At 40.4% G+C, this 16,279-nt stretch overlaps 1 protein-coding gene across 1 annotated transcript in view; it reads right to left on the minus strand.

The window, feature by feature from the left end:
- The window catches only part of HGF (hepatocyte growth factor), a 74,807-nt gene extending 59,226 nt beyond the window's left edge, over positions 1-15,581 (minus strand). The window contains exons 1-4 of the mRNA XM_067564545.1: positions 15,506-15,581; positions 5,641-5,806; positions 2,013-2,125; positions 1,211-1,325 (exon numbers count right to left, since the gene is read on the minus strand). Coding sequence (XP_067420646.1) covers positions 1,211-1,325; positions 2,013-2,125; positions 5,641-5,806; positions 15,506-15,581 — 470 coding nt within the window. The remainder of the gene's footprint in view (positions 1-1,210; positions 1,326-2,012; positions 2,126-5,640; positions 5,807-15,505) is intronic.
- Positions 15,582-16,279: the final 698 nt, after the last annotated feature.

Here is a 16,279-nt window from a genome sequence, read left to right on the forward strand (position 1 = left end):
GGCTCTTGGATCTTTAATATCAACTTATAGATCTCTAATCTCTAGAAGGGATATTTAATAGATCATCACATCCATACCCTGTATAGATAGATGTAGACATAATGATACACTGACTTTAAAATAATATATACTTTGGTGGTTCTCAGGGTTGATATTATGACACCAGTGTGGTTAACCTCCATTTAAAAAAGAAATAGCCTAATTGGTTAGACAGATTGATTGGATTTGGATGCTAGGGCCAACAGCAGAAAGGAACAGGACTGCCCTATCCTCCTCCTGACCAGCCCTAATGAATTTTCTTGCTCCTACCCTCTGTTCACCTCCCATCATTTGTCCTCTCCTCACTGTCCCCAACCAAGACACCACTTAAAACTGTTGTGGAGCCAGTTGCTCGGACCATAGCACTCATCTGGCTGGACATAGCTTTGAAGGAAGGTGTTGATTAAAGGTAAGCATGGTACAGGTTAGAAACCCTACTCTCAACATCACACACCATGCTTTCACTCAGTACATTCCAGAAGCAGCATCCTCCACCAAAGATCTTCACTTCAGCACACTTGCCTCCACCCAACCCCAAGTAGCAATTTCCTTCCAGAAACACACCCCAGATCCCTCCACCCAGCATTACCATCCACCCAGCAGCAGACAGTAGCACAGAGATGCACTCTGTTGCCCCCGCCACCCCTGTTTCTGAAATATACACTATCATGATATTTTGGGGCATTTATGGTTCTTTAAAGTAATCTCAATATTAAAAATTTGTATCTATAAAAGATAATGAACTTGGGGGACCTGGCAAAAGAAAATGTGGCTGTTTTGTGTCAAGGGCAGAGAAAATTTGTGGATACTCAGACTTCTTTAATTATTTGATCTGGGATATGAATTAGGCCTTAAGTAGGTTACAGAATTCAATGGAGCTACTCAGTTACTCAATGGTATAACTGAATGGAGAATCTGGTCCTACCTGCTGTTCCCAAAATCCTTCATTTTAAATACAGGTTGGTAATTAGAAAATGCCTAGTATTTATGAGTTAGTGATTTCAGAGAATGAAAGGTGAAATGCCTGAAGTTCTGGAAGAGGAGTAGAGTCATTTCTAAAATTAAAAATAAACCAACACATTTTTGCACTCTATGTTCTTTAACTTTAATGTACAGAATATCAGCAGAGCTCCAAGAGAATCTGCTCTTCTTATGTTCAGGCTATGCTTACCTGTGCTCGTGGGGTATCATTGAATTCCATGCCTGACACTGGATGCCACTTTTTGTAACAGATATGGTTCCCTTGTAGTTTGCACCTTTACCAATGATACAGTTTCTAATGTAGTCTGTTGGAAGAAAACAGGAAAAACTAAGAATCTAGTGGAATGTCTTGTTTACTTGTTGAAAATTAGAGCAGGCTGACATATTTTGAATGAAAAGGATTTTTGTTGAAAAGTGGCCTTTTTTGAGGGGGATGGGAGAGGCAGAAAGGTGTTTTGTTTTGTTTTGTTTTTTTCTCAGAAAGCCATGCACCTTTTTGTGCAAAAGCTAAAAATGATGATGTCATGTAATACATTTTAGCTTTTCCAAAAAAAAGTGCCTTTTTTCAAAATTCTTAATCCTAAACACTATAAAAAACGCTATTGAAAAGGTAATTGAAATGTTTCATTTACCAAAAACACATGCTGAGCACTCTCAACTCACAATGACATCAGTGACCTAAGCAGGAGCAGCACCAAACCCACTGGATCAGGCCCTTAAGTAGTCAAGTAAGCAGCAGTGCAATCCAGCACATAATATGCTTCATAAATACCATAGGTCACATAATTGAAGCTGTTAAATGTACAATCCATCACTATGCTGTGTATCTCAGCAAAGACAAAGGGCATCTTGTAAACAGAGAGTTTGAAGGCACAACACATCAACTTCTCGAATGCACAAACCATCCTTTCCCCAGGCAACACACACAGTCATAAAGGTTACTTGCTGACTCCCTTCTCTGTAGCACTGTGTTTGGGGAATAATTCAGGTACCTTTCTTTTCGTATAGATCAAATGCATGGTCTTGCTTCTTCCTCACTCCATCTGTCATGCTGGTGAAAGAGAACCAGTGGCATCGTTTTGTAGCTCTATCAAAAGCAAAGGCCCTGAAAAGAATATCTCAATGAGGCAAGGAATCCTACATGGTTTACAGTAATGATAGATGGCATACCAAGGAGTATACTATGACAATAGATCTATTTTTACTGAGAAAGACACAGAAGCAGCCCAAATTGGTATTTAAACCCACGACTGTGCTGACAAGCATAAAGAACAAAGAAATTAAGCAGTTGTGGTTGTAGCACTAAATACCAGTTTCACTGCTTGCACTAATCTCAGATTTCACTTGTCATTAAAAATCTCTATTTTAAAAGTGACACAAATGTGGCTGAGGCAGTACATGCAGCCCCAATTGTGCTCTTTTCCCAAAAAGACATTCCCTTCCATTATAAGAGGTCTGGAAAGAAGAGGGGGATATATGGTATTGAACCCCATGGGCCAAATTTATCCCTCATGTAATCAGATTCAACTCAGTTTACTTCAATTCAGTGCATTTACACCAGAGATGAATGTGGCTAATTAACCTGAAAATGATGACAATACCTTGCACCTATGTGAAATCTTCTACCTCAGGATCTCAAACATTAATTGAAACTTACTTCACCCCCGTGAGGTATGCAAGTATTTCACCCATGTTAGAACATAAGCATGGCCTTATTGGGTGAGACCGTTGGTCCAGCTAGCCCAGCATCCTGTCTTCCAACAGTGGCCAATGCCAGGTATAACAAAGGGAATAAACAGAATGGGTAATTACCAAGTGATCCATCCCTTGTCGCCCATTCCCAGCTTCTGGCAAACAGAGACTAGGGACACTTCAGAGTGTGTTTTACATCCTTGCCCATCCTGGCTAATAGCCATTGATGGACCTATACTCCATGAACTTCTCTTTTTGAACCCTGTTATAGTTTTGGTCTCCCATCCCCTTGTTCCACTTCATCTTCTCCCCATCAAAACCAACAAGGTTTCTCATCCCTTCTCTATATCTAACATCTCTCTCTGTTCCTTGGTCTCCAACCCCTCCAAACTGCTAACCTTCATCACTCTGCCCCTTCTTCAGCCTTCTGCTCTCTTCTGCCCAGTTCTCCTCAAGATGCCATGTCTGATCTCCTCTTTCCTCAGAAAAACCACCATTGATCCTATCTGTCTCTCCAAATACATTCTCATTTCCCTTTCTCTCTTCACTTCTAAACTCACTGAATGCACCATTTACAACCATTTCCGTGAGTTCCTCCTCCAACTCCATCTTGGATATCTTCCAGTCTAACCTTTTTCCTCTCCACACAAAGGCTTCTAACAATCTTTTCCTGACCATATCTTCAGGACCATTGCACTCCCTAAAATTAATTATTATTATTATTTTGGAACTGACAGTGAACCAAAAAGTAAATTATTCTCACAGCTTGACTGGTCAGTTTTAGCTTATGTTTACAGTCAGTTACATTTTCTGGTTGTCTCATGCTAGCACAATGCTAAGGTGTGGGCTCCCAACTCTAAAAGGGAAAGTTAAACATTGATTCTTTTACATAATTATATTTTTTCTAAACATTTATTTTTTACTGGCATTAAAGAAATCCTGTTGCCCTATGTGCACTTTATATCAATTCTCTCTTAGGGTCCAAAACTAGGACATACCAATAGATGGCCCTGGATACATTAAAATCAGTGCAGTTATGCTGCATGGGAGACCTGATTTCTGGGCGCCTAGGCAAGAAGTGTCCTACAGTTCATGGATCTGCACATCATGGAAATCTCTGCCTGACACTGTGGAGGGGGAATTCAGTGGCAGCCTTGGGAAGCAGCAGATGCAGGGCCTGTGGATCCATGAGTAGGCAGATCTGCAATTCATTCTAACTAACTCAAGAAGCAAGCGAACCTCGGAAGCAGGACCAATTACAACAGTGCTGCCATTCTGCCAACTGGATGCACGATTCCTCTCCTCCCCCATTCCTCCAAAGCCCTTAAACATCTCCCCAGTATGCAGCCATTTTATTAAGGCTGAGCACAGGGGAAAGGATTTGCCCCTGAATGAAGGCAACGGCCACAGTCATGGAAAATCCTTCACAAATGAGAAAGTACTGAAAAAAATATGAGTAGTTCTAGATTATTTTTCATAATGGATTAAAATAACACACATGTATTAACCTACTTTTCAGGACACAACAGCAGCCACAACTCATGAAAGCTTGAAGCAGTTTTCTTCAGCAGATGTAGCAATTTAGCATTGTTCAAAATCTGGCAGAGTTCAGAAATAATTTTTTATATTATGAAACCTAAGTAATTTTATTGTCGGCCCCATTCCTGCACTCCTCCAGATCAGCTCAATGGGCAAGATCCCATAGTATCTTGAACCCCTTATGTCTGACCTGATCCAGTTCCCACTGAAGTCAATGGGAGTTATGACTCTTACTTCAGTGGGAACAGCATTAAGCCCACAGTCATTTACACCATGCAAAAAGTGAGTGTCAGGTTGGTGCAAAAGGCAACCTACCAGTTTCATCTGGAAGCATTTCACACCTGCCTTGCATTCATTTTTCATGGGTGTTCATGAGTACCCAAGGGGCAAGGCAGCAGGGGATCAGATCTCATGACCTTAGGGGCCAGAACTTGCACCACTGAATTCATTTCTTTAGTGGGAAAAGATCAGGCTCTATATGAGGATCTTCTTTGCCAGGGAAGGTGTCTAAATAAAGCATCTGATCCTGCTCCCATTTGTAGTCAATGTTAAAAATTCCACTCCCTTTAGTGTTGCTAGATCCTGTTATTGAGCACAGAAGTTATCTGCCTCTCTCCTCTACAATCATTATCTTTCATTTGTTGTCATAGCCATATATTAACACAGGCCAGAGGGAAAATTCAGGTCTAATACATAGTGGACAAAATAGTGTGATTTTTCCCAAAAGAGAGTATAAAACAAGTATTACTATAGGCAGACAAGCAATCAGCAGCAGGATGTGTTGGAAAAATACAGCAGATACCTCGGGACAGTTACAGCTCAGATTCTCCGTTTGTAATTATTATGCAGCCCAGAATGTTTGATCCCTTTGTACCAGAGATTCTAAGTACACGCCAATGAACTTCAGCCATGCACTTATCTGTGTTCCGTGTGTGGAATTCCCAGTGAAGTCAACAGAAGTAACATGCAAAATATGGCTTAAAGTGGTGCCACAGCATTGCAGCTGTAATGTATAACAACAATTTTATAAGCAATGAAGACATCCCAAAAGCTCTCCTTTAACAACAACAAATATAAAACAAGCCATCTACATCTTAATTTGAGCAAATTCCTTCAGATCTATTGTGCAAAAAAACATTACAAATTGTGGTGTTAAAGAAGTCAGGACAAGTCCTCCAATTTCAGGTTAAGGGTTTGAGAAGACCAGAGAATCTCTGACCATTTAGAGTAAAATCACAGGTGTCAAAACACAAACTTCAGGCAATACAGTGCCCTCTATCCAGGGTGGCAGTCCCATTGATGTCAAGGTAAGTGGTGTATTTGGTTAGAGGGTATCATATTGGTCACTTTAATAATGAAAAAAAAAATTGTAGAGATATAACAACTTACTTGCAAGGGAATGAAAAGCCTTTATTCCTGCTGCATCTCTTGGCACATTGCTCTGTGGTGTTTAACAGCTTGGTTTTTCCCACTAGTGATACGTCTGATTTAATCAGCATAGTCTCGCCTATCTTTTTGAAGTCATGAAGCGCATTTCTCCTTTTACCTTTGCCCTCTGCAGAAGAATCCAAAAAGATAAAAGAAAAGACAGATCTTTAAGGAGATAATGATTTCACTAGACAATATATAAAGTTTAAGAAACCAAACCATATCAGCCCCTACAGCAAGGAGGGGAAAACTTCACTTGCAGTCATTGATCTGTATTCATTCAGACACAGAGAGCTTTTAAAAATACAGCAGATAATTTCAGATAAGCAATTGTATAAGACACTAAATCTACAAACTAGGCAAGAGTCTATGCCAGGAGCATGTCACCTTATTTTTCATGATTTACTTTCCTATTTCTCCTTTTGCAATCTTTTTTTCTCTCCTCTCAACAAGTTGCAGCAATGACTGGATCAAGATGTTCAGCGGCAATTAGGTTACAAAAGGGGTTCACTAGAGCCCGTTACTTTTTGCAAATATAGACCACAGGCCCGATTCTTCACTACCTTGCACCATGTATAGTTATTTGTGCCAGCACATGGTGAGTATAAAATACTACTGGGTCAAAATGGTAGCGTTTTAGATTCATTGTGCAATAGTGTAAATGACTGCACAAGATGCAGCAGAGAATCACACCTCAGGTCTCAGAACAAAACTTTCACCAATTACAGGAGAGTTCCTATGAGCCCCTGGTTAAAATTCCAACATCCCATTACATGGAAGGTTATGATGAGTTCACTTCTTCACTGGATGCTGCTCAATCAACTACCCAAGAGATGACTTATCCATTGTGCTCCTCAAAATAGTTTTTAAGAGGGTTGGTTTTTTTTGTTTTTGTGTTTGCATTTAGATCAGATTGCACCAAGCTTCAGGTATTAAAAAGAGAATTCCCAGAGAGAAGATATCCCTGCTGCAACAAATACCTACAAAATCTTCACCCCCCCCTCCCATCCTTTCAAACTGCACATGTTGAACAATGGTATAGAGCTACATATATTAGTTTATTTTTCAGGGACAAATTACAGCCATTGCCAGCATTGGGCAGGTTAATATAGGTTTATTTTACCAATGATGCTGATTCCACTCCTTGATTGTTGTTGTTATGTGAAAAAGTTTTTATTTAATATGAAAATATTAACAGATTCCCTAGTTCCTCACTTCTTTTTTTGCATCTCTTCCATTCGGTGGACACAGAATTAATCAAAAGCTAAGGGGGGAAATTTATGGTGCAGCACATCACTGGTACCCATTTTCCCTTTATTGTGTAAAATCAGGCAGCTTAAATGAAGTTGCCTTTTCCACAATACCAGTGCTGAAGTCAATGCACTGCAACACACATTTCAATCTCATGTATCAGGACTACAACAGTAAAGCAATCCTTTTAAGCAACCGTAGGGGTAAAATGCTGAAATCTCTTATCTTAGGAGATTTCTTTATTATTACTGAATTAGTTATACAGAGCCTGAGTCAAGTTCTCTATGACAAATGAAGGTGAGAATCCATCCAGTAATATCAAAGTATTTCTTTCCGGTTCCTGCTGATAACATTTCCCATCCACTGATAAGTATCATTATCATAAATCCATATGATAATGGGCTCTTAAATTGTCACTAGTTAGCATGAAAGAGCAAGATAAAAAAAGTTAAGTAGTGTAGTTTAGTTTAGCCTAAAAATCATGGGACAGGTTTTTTTTTTGGTTTGTTTGTTTGTTTGTTTTTAAATGAACAGTTGTCCAAAGAGGATTAAGGGTTTGACCCTGCATTTAGCAATTTGCAACAACCTGATTTACTTTAGATCTGAAATAACTACATTCTGTAGCCCTGATTGCAATCCAACAATAAAGGGTCAAATTAATCCTTTGTGTAACTCCATTAGAGCCAGCAGAGCTGTACCAGAGATTAATTTTAACCATGAACACTTATAATTCTAGCAATAAAAAAAAAGGAACACAGAAATAGTTGAATGAGAGCATGAACTTTTACTTTAAAAAATAACAATAAAACAGATTTATTGCGTAATCTTAAACAATTCTCAAGAAATGTTCTCTATTAGATTAGAGCATCTCAAATGCTGGGCTGTAATCAGTAAACGATGTATGGCACATAGGGTGGCCACTGATGCATCCCAGAAACAAATAATCCCTTCAGTTGTCCCCACTCTCACCCGTTGGCATGACTTCACATGCACCACGTGTGCAAAGTCACACCAGTAAGGAAGGAGTCGCATGTTGTGGAAAATGGCATCCTCTGTGTATGACACCAGATAAAACCACATCCAGTTTTACATCAATAGCAGAGAGGGGACAAACCATACAAAAACAGGATTGTCCGGCTTAAAACCAAATGAATGGCCTGCCTACCCAAATGTGATTACAATTCATCTCTACTTTCTAAACTGAGTAACCAAAATTCCTGGTTAACTGAGGGTTGCTTATTTCCCCTTGTTGCATGTATCAAAGAAGGTTTTTTACTGAGCAAATCTGAGATTGATAACCTGAGTAACACTGATGATCCACATATCTGAAGGTGAATTCTGCAGGAGTAGCACTAAGGAGCTCAGCAGAAATGTAACCATGCAGAGTTTAGATAACCCATAAGCTAAGCTTCAGACTTATATAGTTTACCTTCACTCGGGTACAAGATATCGGGGTTTTGTCTGTTCATTCAAACATGATGGTTATCTCATATCAGCTATCTTGGTATAAAATCCAGGTGTAAACAAGGCAACCTCAACACCGTGATAGTTTTACTTCAATGTTGTTTTTGGAGTTAAACCCAGGGAGTAGAGGGGCACCTATGGATTACCTGGACCATGTACATGAAAGTAAAACTAGCATTTGCCTTGTCTACACTAAGATTTTACAATAAAATAGCTCTCTCTGTTAAAAAAAAAAAAGTGCATTCCTTTGTTTCTAGTGTAGATACAACCACACAGCCCTACAATACACAGTACACAGCCATACAATAACTTCAGACTTAGAGCAGAACTGAAGCAACACAGCAAACCCCGCCTAGGAAAATCTCCTATTTTTATTTTTTAATTTTCAAATATCCTCCAAGGTTTCCATAAAATGAGGGTTCTAAATGTATTCTACTTGTCAACTTCTTGCCAATTCTTATGACTTTATTTATTCCAAGTCTCAATGAAGAGAAACTGCAGAGGGTAAAATCCTACATGTAGCAAGTCTATAGGGACTGAAGATCTACAACACATTTCCATCAATAGCAAGCTACTAGAAAAAGTCATTCAAAAACAGCAAGGATATTTTGATCCACACAAGAATGCCACTTGGGAAAGGCACATTCTCAGTACAAGCTACTTTCTGCCAAGTGAGACCATTGATCACTATCTTACAAACACAAGTCATAAAACTAAGTCATGTGATTTTGAACAGTTAACAGATGAACTAATTAGAGAGTAAATAACTTATGACGTAACTCATAACAAGTTCAAAGTAAGGCTAAGAAACGAACTTAACTTTGCAAAGAACAGTCATTAAGTACAGGGCTAATGTAAGTTGTGCTTCCCAAATGAATTGAGAAGCAAACAATGAAAGGACTGAATTGCATCTAATTAAAAATGTTCACCAAGGCATAAAGGCGGAATAAACAAATTGCAAAGACTATATTTGTTTGGAATAAATGTGAAAACCACCACAGAACATGATGCAAATTGCCCAACAAAAGGAGCAACCATTTTGCAAGAGAATGCCACATTCAGGCCAAATTGCAAAAGAAATACAAAAGCATAACACAGTCACAAATATACAGTTGAAGGAGAAAGCAGAACAGTGATGATGTAGAAACAGAGTTTCTTGATTAGGTCTCAATAACATTTATAGGGCAAGATTCGGCAGAAGACCAGTTTCTGATGAGGAAAATAAATTATCAGACATAGATTTCAAAATAGACACTGGAGCTGAATGCAGTATATATAGTGATAGCACACTGTTAAAATCCAAAACTTAGATGTTATAATGCACACAGAATGAGTCCATATGGCAAAGTCACACTGCCATGTCTATATAAGAAGAGATAGCAGTGACAGGTGTTTCAAACAATGCAATAGGAGGACCATACTTGGATGGAAGAGCAGTCTGCCAATAGAGATGATCAAACAGGTGTATACCTAGCCTACAAAACAGGATGCAAAAGATATTCTTAAAGAATTAAATGAGGCATTTAGTGGACTAGAATCTATTAAGGATATTATATATCATGGCTATATCATATATTGATTCAGGTCCCAGCATGCCACCACAAATGTATATAGAAAGGAAAAGTTAAATTTGACCAGATAGCAAAATTAAACATTATTGAAAGAATTCTGATACCAGCTATTTGGGTTAATAACATGGCCATCATGATAAAACCAAATAGGTTAAAGATTTGTGTAGATCTAAAAGTTGTTAATAAAGCCATCAAATATGGTTTGAGGAGATTATTCCGATACTACAAAATGCAGGACAGTTTTCAGTTTTGGACAGAAGCCACTGTTTTTGGCAGACGCAGCTCAATAACGTACTTAGTCTTTTCTACTCCTCTTTTGGTAGACATGTTTAAGTGACTTTCCTTTAGAATTGCTTCAGCACTAGAGACATTCCAGAGATTGGAGTATAGGGATGAAATGAATAATTGCCCACGACTGCTGATTTGGTGCAATAATTATCAGCACAAAAAGAAGTTGCATAAAGTTCTGCAATGTGCCAAAGAAAAGAACTTTAAATTGAATATGAAAAAATGCCAGATTGTATTCAGTGACTTGACTTATGTAGGATACTAGCTCGGTGAAAAAGGAGTTAGCCCAGACTCAAGAAAAGCAGAGGCGATTGTACAGATGGAAAGTCATTAAATAAAACAAGGAGGCCATACAGAGATTCATCCCTAGCTTGTCACAGTTAAGTCCTCTCAGAATTCTGAATGAAAACAATATAGAATGGCACTGGGATGATTTTAATTTCCAAAAGTTTTCTCCTGGCAAAAAAAAGTTGCTGACAATGCATAAGTACATCTGTAACAACCTGGAAAAAACAAACTTATTTGTGTTTTGTTCCTATTTCTGTGCTTTACAATTGTTTTGAGGCCAGATGTTGAGGAGGTGGGACAACAGAGGGAGGTTGTTTTTTGTTTATTGTTCACTGATATTATTTATTTTGCCAATGACTCCTTCCTACAACGGGCACCTCAGTAGCAGGAGCAAGGATTAACCTTTTATTAGAAACCTGACTTTCAAACTTAGTAAGTCCTGTCTTCACAATTCATCTGTGGACAATACCAAAGCCCAGTAGACTAAAGGTAATGGTAACAGAAGATATAGTGTGAAGTCAGATGGTATGTACATCTGACATAGGACAGCCTTTTTCTTCCAGGAAAAGGTTATCTGCTCAGCAGGATGCTGGGATGGACTAGCAGAACGGACTGTTCTGCAGTTTGTACTCTGACCTGCTAAATGTAGCCTCTAGCTAAAAACAGAGTCTTTTCTTGTGAGATCAGTAGGCTTTCAAAGCACAGTATTTACCACAAGAAATAAATCCTTACCATTTCACACTACCATCTACAGTGAAAGCAACAATCTTTATAAGCATTTAATGTCTCTTTCACCTCCAGCAATGCATCATGTACATTCTTCTGCAAAAAAGGAGACTGGTTGTTGTTTGGGATGCAAGGCAATGGAAATGGATGCAAGGAAGCCCACCTCCCCCCATCCTAGTATCCCTGCACACTGGGAAACAGAGCTACTGCTCCATACTAGCACCGGCCTCCCCAGATGAGGTGGGAGTGAAAACAGGGAATGTCACCCACCCCTTTCCATGCTTTCTAGAAGACTTGCTCAGGGGACTGCAGACAGTGTGTGCTGCTCCCATTTAGAAGATGGCAAAGCTGCCACTGTAATGTGCCCTTCCTGAGTGACCCAGGGGGAATTCTAGCTATGTCAGTCCTCCTGATGTTGCTACTGCAGGGTAGCCCCCACTGTGGCTATTGGGGGAAAAGTGCAAGTTGCTAAACCCACCCTTACATACAGAACAGGAAAACTCTTCTGGAGGGTTCAGGGAGATTAGAGTGCCATTGAATTGACTGCTCTTCAACCATGGTACGACAGGCCCATGTCTCCTGATTTCCAATCCTGTATCATCCTCACAAAGCCATCCTCCCTCTCTTCACAAGGTTTAGAAGGACTTAAGTTGCATGTAATACTCAGCAAAAAGATTCAAAGGAAAGATGTCATCCTCTGTGAGAGAGAATGAACATTTCCCTCCCAACTCTGGCCTCAGTTAAAGTATTATCTTAATAAGAGATAAGCTTCTCCACTAAGAGGCTTTTCTTTCTTTGACTTCGGAGCACATTTTTCTGTTTTTTATGCAACATCCTAATCTCAAGTCTTTTTACTCTATTTTTCTCTGGTTATGTTGCTCACAAAAATGTTATTAATGGAAACAGAAAATCTGTTATGTAGGGTAAATGCTGTACTGCATGTGCGAGCAAAACAAGCAGCCATTGGAACTCTGCGCCAAATGGATTCCATTAACCAGAAGGAATACAGTCTTCAAATTGGCAGAGTACCATTTTGCATTGTGGATGACATATAGTATAATGATTCTTTACAGCTATGGGGTGAGGAGAATAAATCACATTGGACTTGTAAAATACATGCAGTTATGCAAGCCACAGAAACATACAACACTCCTATGGCTACAAATATTTGTACATGGCATTTTTTTTTAGTCAAAAAGACAAAATGCACTCCCGTATCTTGTACACCTGTACTTCAGATTCTTTTAATCTCATGTGACCTACAGACAATGCTGTGAAATTTGTTTTTAAGACAAATGCTAGACCTCTTCATGTGAAAATTTGATGCCTTTTATAAATCTTTCATTCCCTCTTTTGCATGTGCTAATTTGTTTTCCTGGTTCATAAAAATGGATGTCATTTTAGTTCTACAGCTTTTATTGGGCTAAGCCTGTTTTTTAACAGAATAAAAGACTTACTGACTGGGAATACTGGGATGTTATTAAGAATATCTAAATAGGCAGAATATCAGGAGTACAATATTTCCTAAGGAAAGTTATTAGCTTATAGACTAGTCTTTCAGTGTAAGTGATAGATACATACAGAATATTGCCAATGGAAAACAGCTGGTTAGTAAGAATTTTATTTATCTCATTCATCTATTCTTATCTTATCTTATTTATATATTTAAGAAAGAATCAAACCTCTCACAAAGGACATAGCTAGCTCATGTCAACATATGTTCTCAGTAATGTTTTCTTCACTCTCTCTCTTTCCCTTTACTCACAGACATCCTGATTTCTGAGTTCTCCAAGTCAGAGACTATTTCATACAGAACCTAGAATGTTGGACCGCCATGCTTTGATTGGAACCTGTAGGTGTCAACATAATATAGGTAATACATAATAAAAATAAACCTCCTAGCTTGACACTTTAACATTAACAGAATAGGGACATTCATACATTAGCAGGGAGGTGGATCTGATGATATAAGAAGTCTGTTCTATCTCTAAGTTATAATACACAAGTCAAATAGTTTAATTTCTGAAGAGTTCTTAACATATATACACTGAATTTTTCAGAGTGTACAGGCCCTCTTAAAAATCCCAAGTAAAATAAAAACCTCCATGGAGAAATGATTCAGTGAGGTCTTAGTATATGAAAAAAAGACTTAATATATTTTACAAAATTAATGGCACATTTTTCCCTATGTATCTTGTTCTCAAAGGAATTTAAAGTTTGGCCTTTTTCATGAAACTCATGCTCTTCATGAAAATAGGAATAAAAAAAGCAAAGCAAACAGAGTCAAAGCTCTGAGCTGTCCAATAGTGGTGAGTGAATGGCAAGACTCATCTTGTTTGTCCAATAGGATGGATTCAATAATAAAGTGAGGGAGTGGAGGTAGGAAGGGGGTGAAAACAGAGCAGGGTTGCTGAGAAAATGGAAAGGTCACCATTTTCCAAAGCAGGTATATCTCAATGGCATGGAAAAGATGATGCACATGCCGGAAGGAAATAATACAAAAAATAATACTAACAAGGGTCTATATTAGAAAAACCTGCTGAGGAAGCCCTACAACTCTAAAATCAATGGGAGTAGAAGGCACATAGCACCTCTCATGAAATGCTCAGCACCATGCAGAATTAGGCTCTTATTTTATATGGGGATTATTAGAAGGTGATAGTGTCAGTGTATTTGTGATTTGCACATTCAAACACAAAATAATCCTGTTTCACATTATTTGTGAAATTCATTATCATTCTTTTGTATTTAAGAAGATCTCTCGAGGAGGCATCCAATGTATCCCAGGATCACAGAATCAAGCCCCAGATCTGGGCAGCATGTGAGTTCTTGAGATTATCTGTATTTAGCCCTGCTTACCCCTTAGACTCACTCAATGGGAAACTGCAGCTGCTTCCTCCAAGCCACCACACTGTAACTGCGGTCTACAAAGCACCTATTTGTGCATTGTGCCTTCAGAAGTGTGCCTCACAACTACATGCTTTCTATGTGTGTCGGGACCTCTGCATTGTTTGTTTATCTGTTCCAGTGTATTGCCCACTGCTGGCAGATCTTTTCTTTCTGTCGGTCTAGCAGAGTAGCAATCTTTCCTTCACTGCTTTGGGGAAGGAAAGAAGGAAAGGTTTGTGGAAATCTTTGTAAAACGTTTCTCCTCAAGTGCCTCACCAAAGAGCCAATAGAAATACAGAGCAAGTCCCTCTGATATCAAAAGGAGCACTTCAAGAAATAAATTAAACTAAACAGCTTCTAAGAGTTGATCGCTTATTATTGTTCACTCCTAGCACCTTCCACACACCCAATTTCATCAGGAACTGAATTGAGACACTAATGAAATTAGAATTAATTCAAGTCTAGAAGTTGCATATTCCTGCTGCTGAACGTGCACAAAGCATGCCTGCCATTTGGACATTAAGTCACAAACTATCATGTGTTTTGGATGTTCGTTGTCATCTCACCCTTATTTAATCTATTACTGTGCAATAAAGTACAGATGTTTCCTCTTGCCCTGATAATAGCTGAGAGTTCCAAGAAGCAACCAAGAAGTACCCTCTACCATTTTCAGTTCATCCAACTCTCTCTGTCTGTCCTGAGAGACCCCTAAATGTGGGTAATGGTAGTTTAGGAACCCAGAGCTAAACCACAAAATATAAGCTGTTTGTGCAAATCATATGCACAGAAATGCACAAACACAATGAAAAATCATTGGCACTGATAGTACAATATTTTCATATCCTACTGCCTTTCATACCAAAAGATCCCTCGTGCTTCAGAAATATTTGCATACAAAACCATTTTAAACCAACTACCTCCGTGGTGATCTAGCTAATCCAGTACTCAGAGGGGGACTTTTACTCCCTAATGTGCATCTTGTTCAGAGCAAACACAGAGCCTGTCTGCAGGAGAAGGGACAAGCTCCTTTCTCCTTCCTTCAGTGCAATCTGTGCGCGGCTTTCAGCTTGCCAGAGCAGAAGGTTTTTTCAGCTAGAAGTGACACTTGGTTTGCAACTCACCCTGTGTACTCTGCAGCCATCTGGAAGGGAGAGTAGGTAGGTGTGTTTGTTTTATGCAGGTAAGTGTGGTGTGGGTGGAGATTTTTCGACTTTGTCTGTATCCTCTCCCAAAGGTTTGTAAATAGTGCACATCTCCACCCACCATAATACATGGGAAAGAGAAAAGGATGCAGGAGAAAGGGGGGGGGGGGGGAAGAAATCGCTGGCAAAGTGAGATCAAAAACTAACCTGCCAAAGGGATGGTGATGGGAAGCAGCAGCAGCTGATGGAGCAGCAGGACCGGCAGGAGTTTGTTGGCCCACATGGTGCCGCTGGCAGCTCGCAGGGAGGAGGAGAGGAGACGATGGCTCGTGGCAGGACCCCTGTGCACAGTCGGTCACTAGAGGAGGCTGAGTGAGCCGCGCCGCTTTTTATTGCGATGATCTAAGTTTGTTGTGTGATTAACTGGAAAGATCTGGGTCCCAACTCCCTCTTACGGTAAGAGGCTGTTTAACAACATCCCCTCTGCCTCCTCTCCCCTCCCCTGCAGCCAGCAGGAGCTGCCTCCTTCCCTCCCCCAGCCAGCCGCCAGCCAGCCGCCCGGCAGGCAGGGAGGCAGCTCCGGCGGCAGAGGGGCGCAGGGGGCGCCCCGGCAGCAGCATCGCTCAGTGCAAGGCGCTGGGCAGGGTGCGGACCGCGGGGGAGCCTGCCCCGCTCGAGTCATTGGGAGCTTTGCCTGGTCTTCGGGCGCCAGGAGCGGGCTGCACAGGTCGGGAAGCTGGGCCTGGCCCAAAGGGGTGGGCGGGCGGCAGGGACATCAGCCGGGCTCCCTGCAGCCAGAGCCCACCCCCTGCTGCCTCACCTGTGGCCAAGCCCCCTCCCCTGCCTCACCTGCGGACAGATCCCCTCCCCCGTCCCGTCCCCCCTGCAGCCGGGCTCCCCTGCCTCACCTGAGGCCAGATCCCCCAGCCCCACCTCACCTTAGCCCGACCACCTGGCCTTCTGCCTCGCCTCCGGCCAGAG

This window comes from Emydura macquarii, unplaced genomic scaffold (genome assembly GCF_026122565.2).
Source record: "Emydura macquarii macquarii isolate MOO-44397 ecotype Brisbane River unplaced genomic scaffold, CSIRO-AGI_Emac_v2 contig_2636, whole genome shotgun sequence".
Taxonomy (NCBI): domain Eukaryota; kingdom Metazoa; phylum Chordata; order Testudines; family Chelidae; genus Emydura; species Emydura macquarii.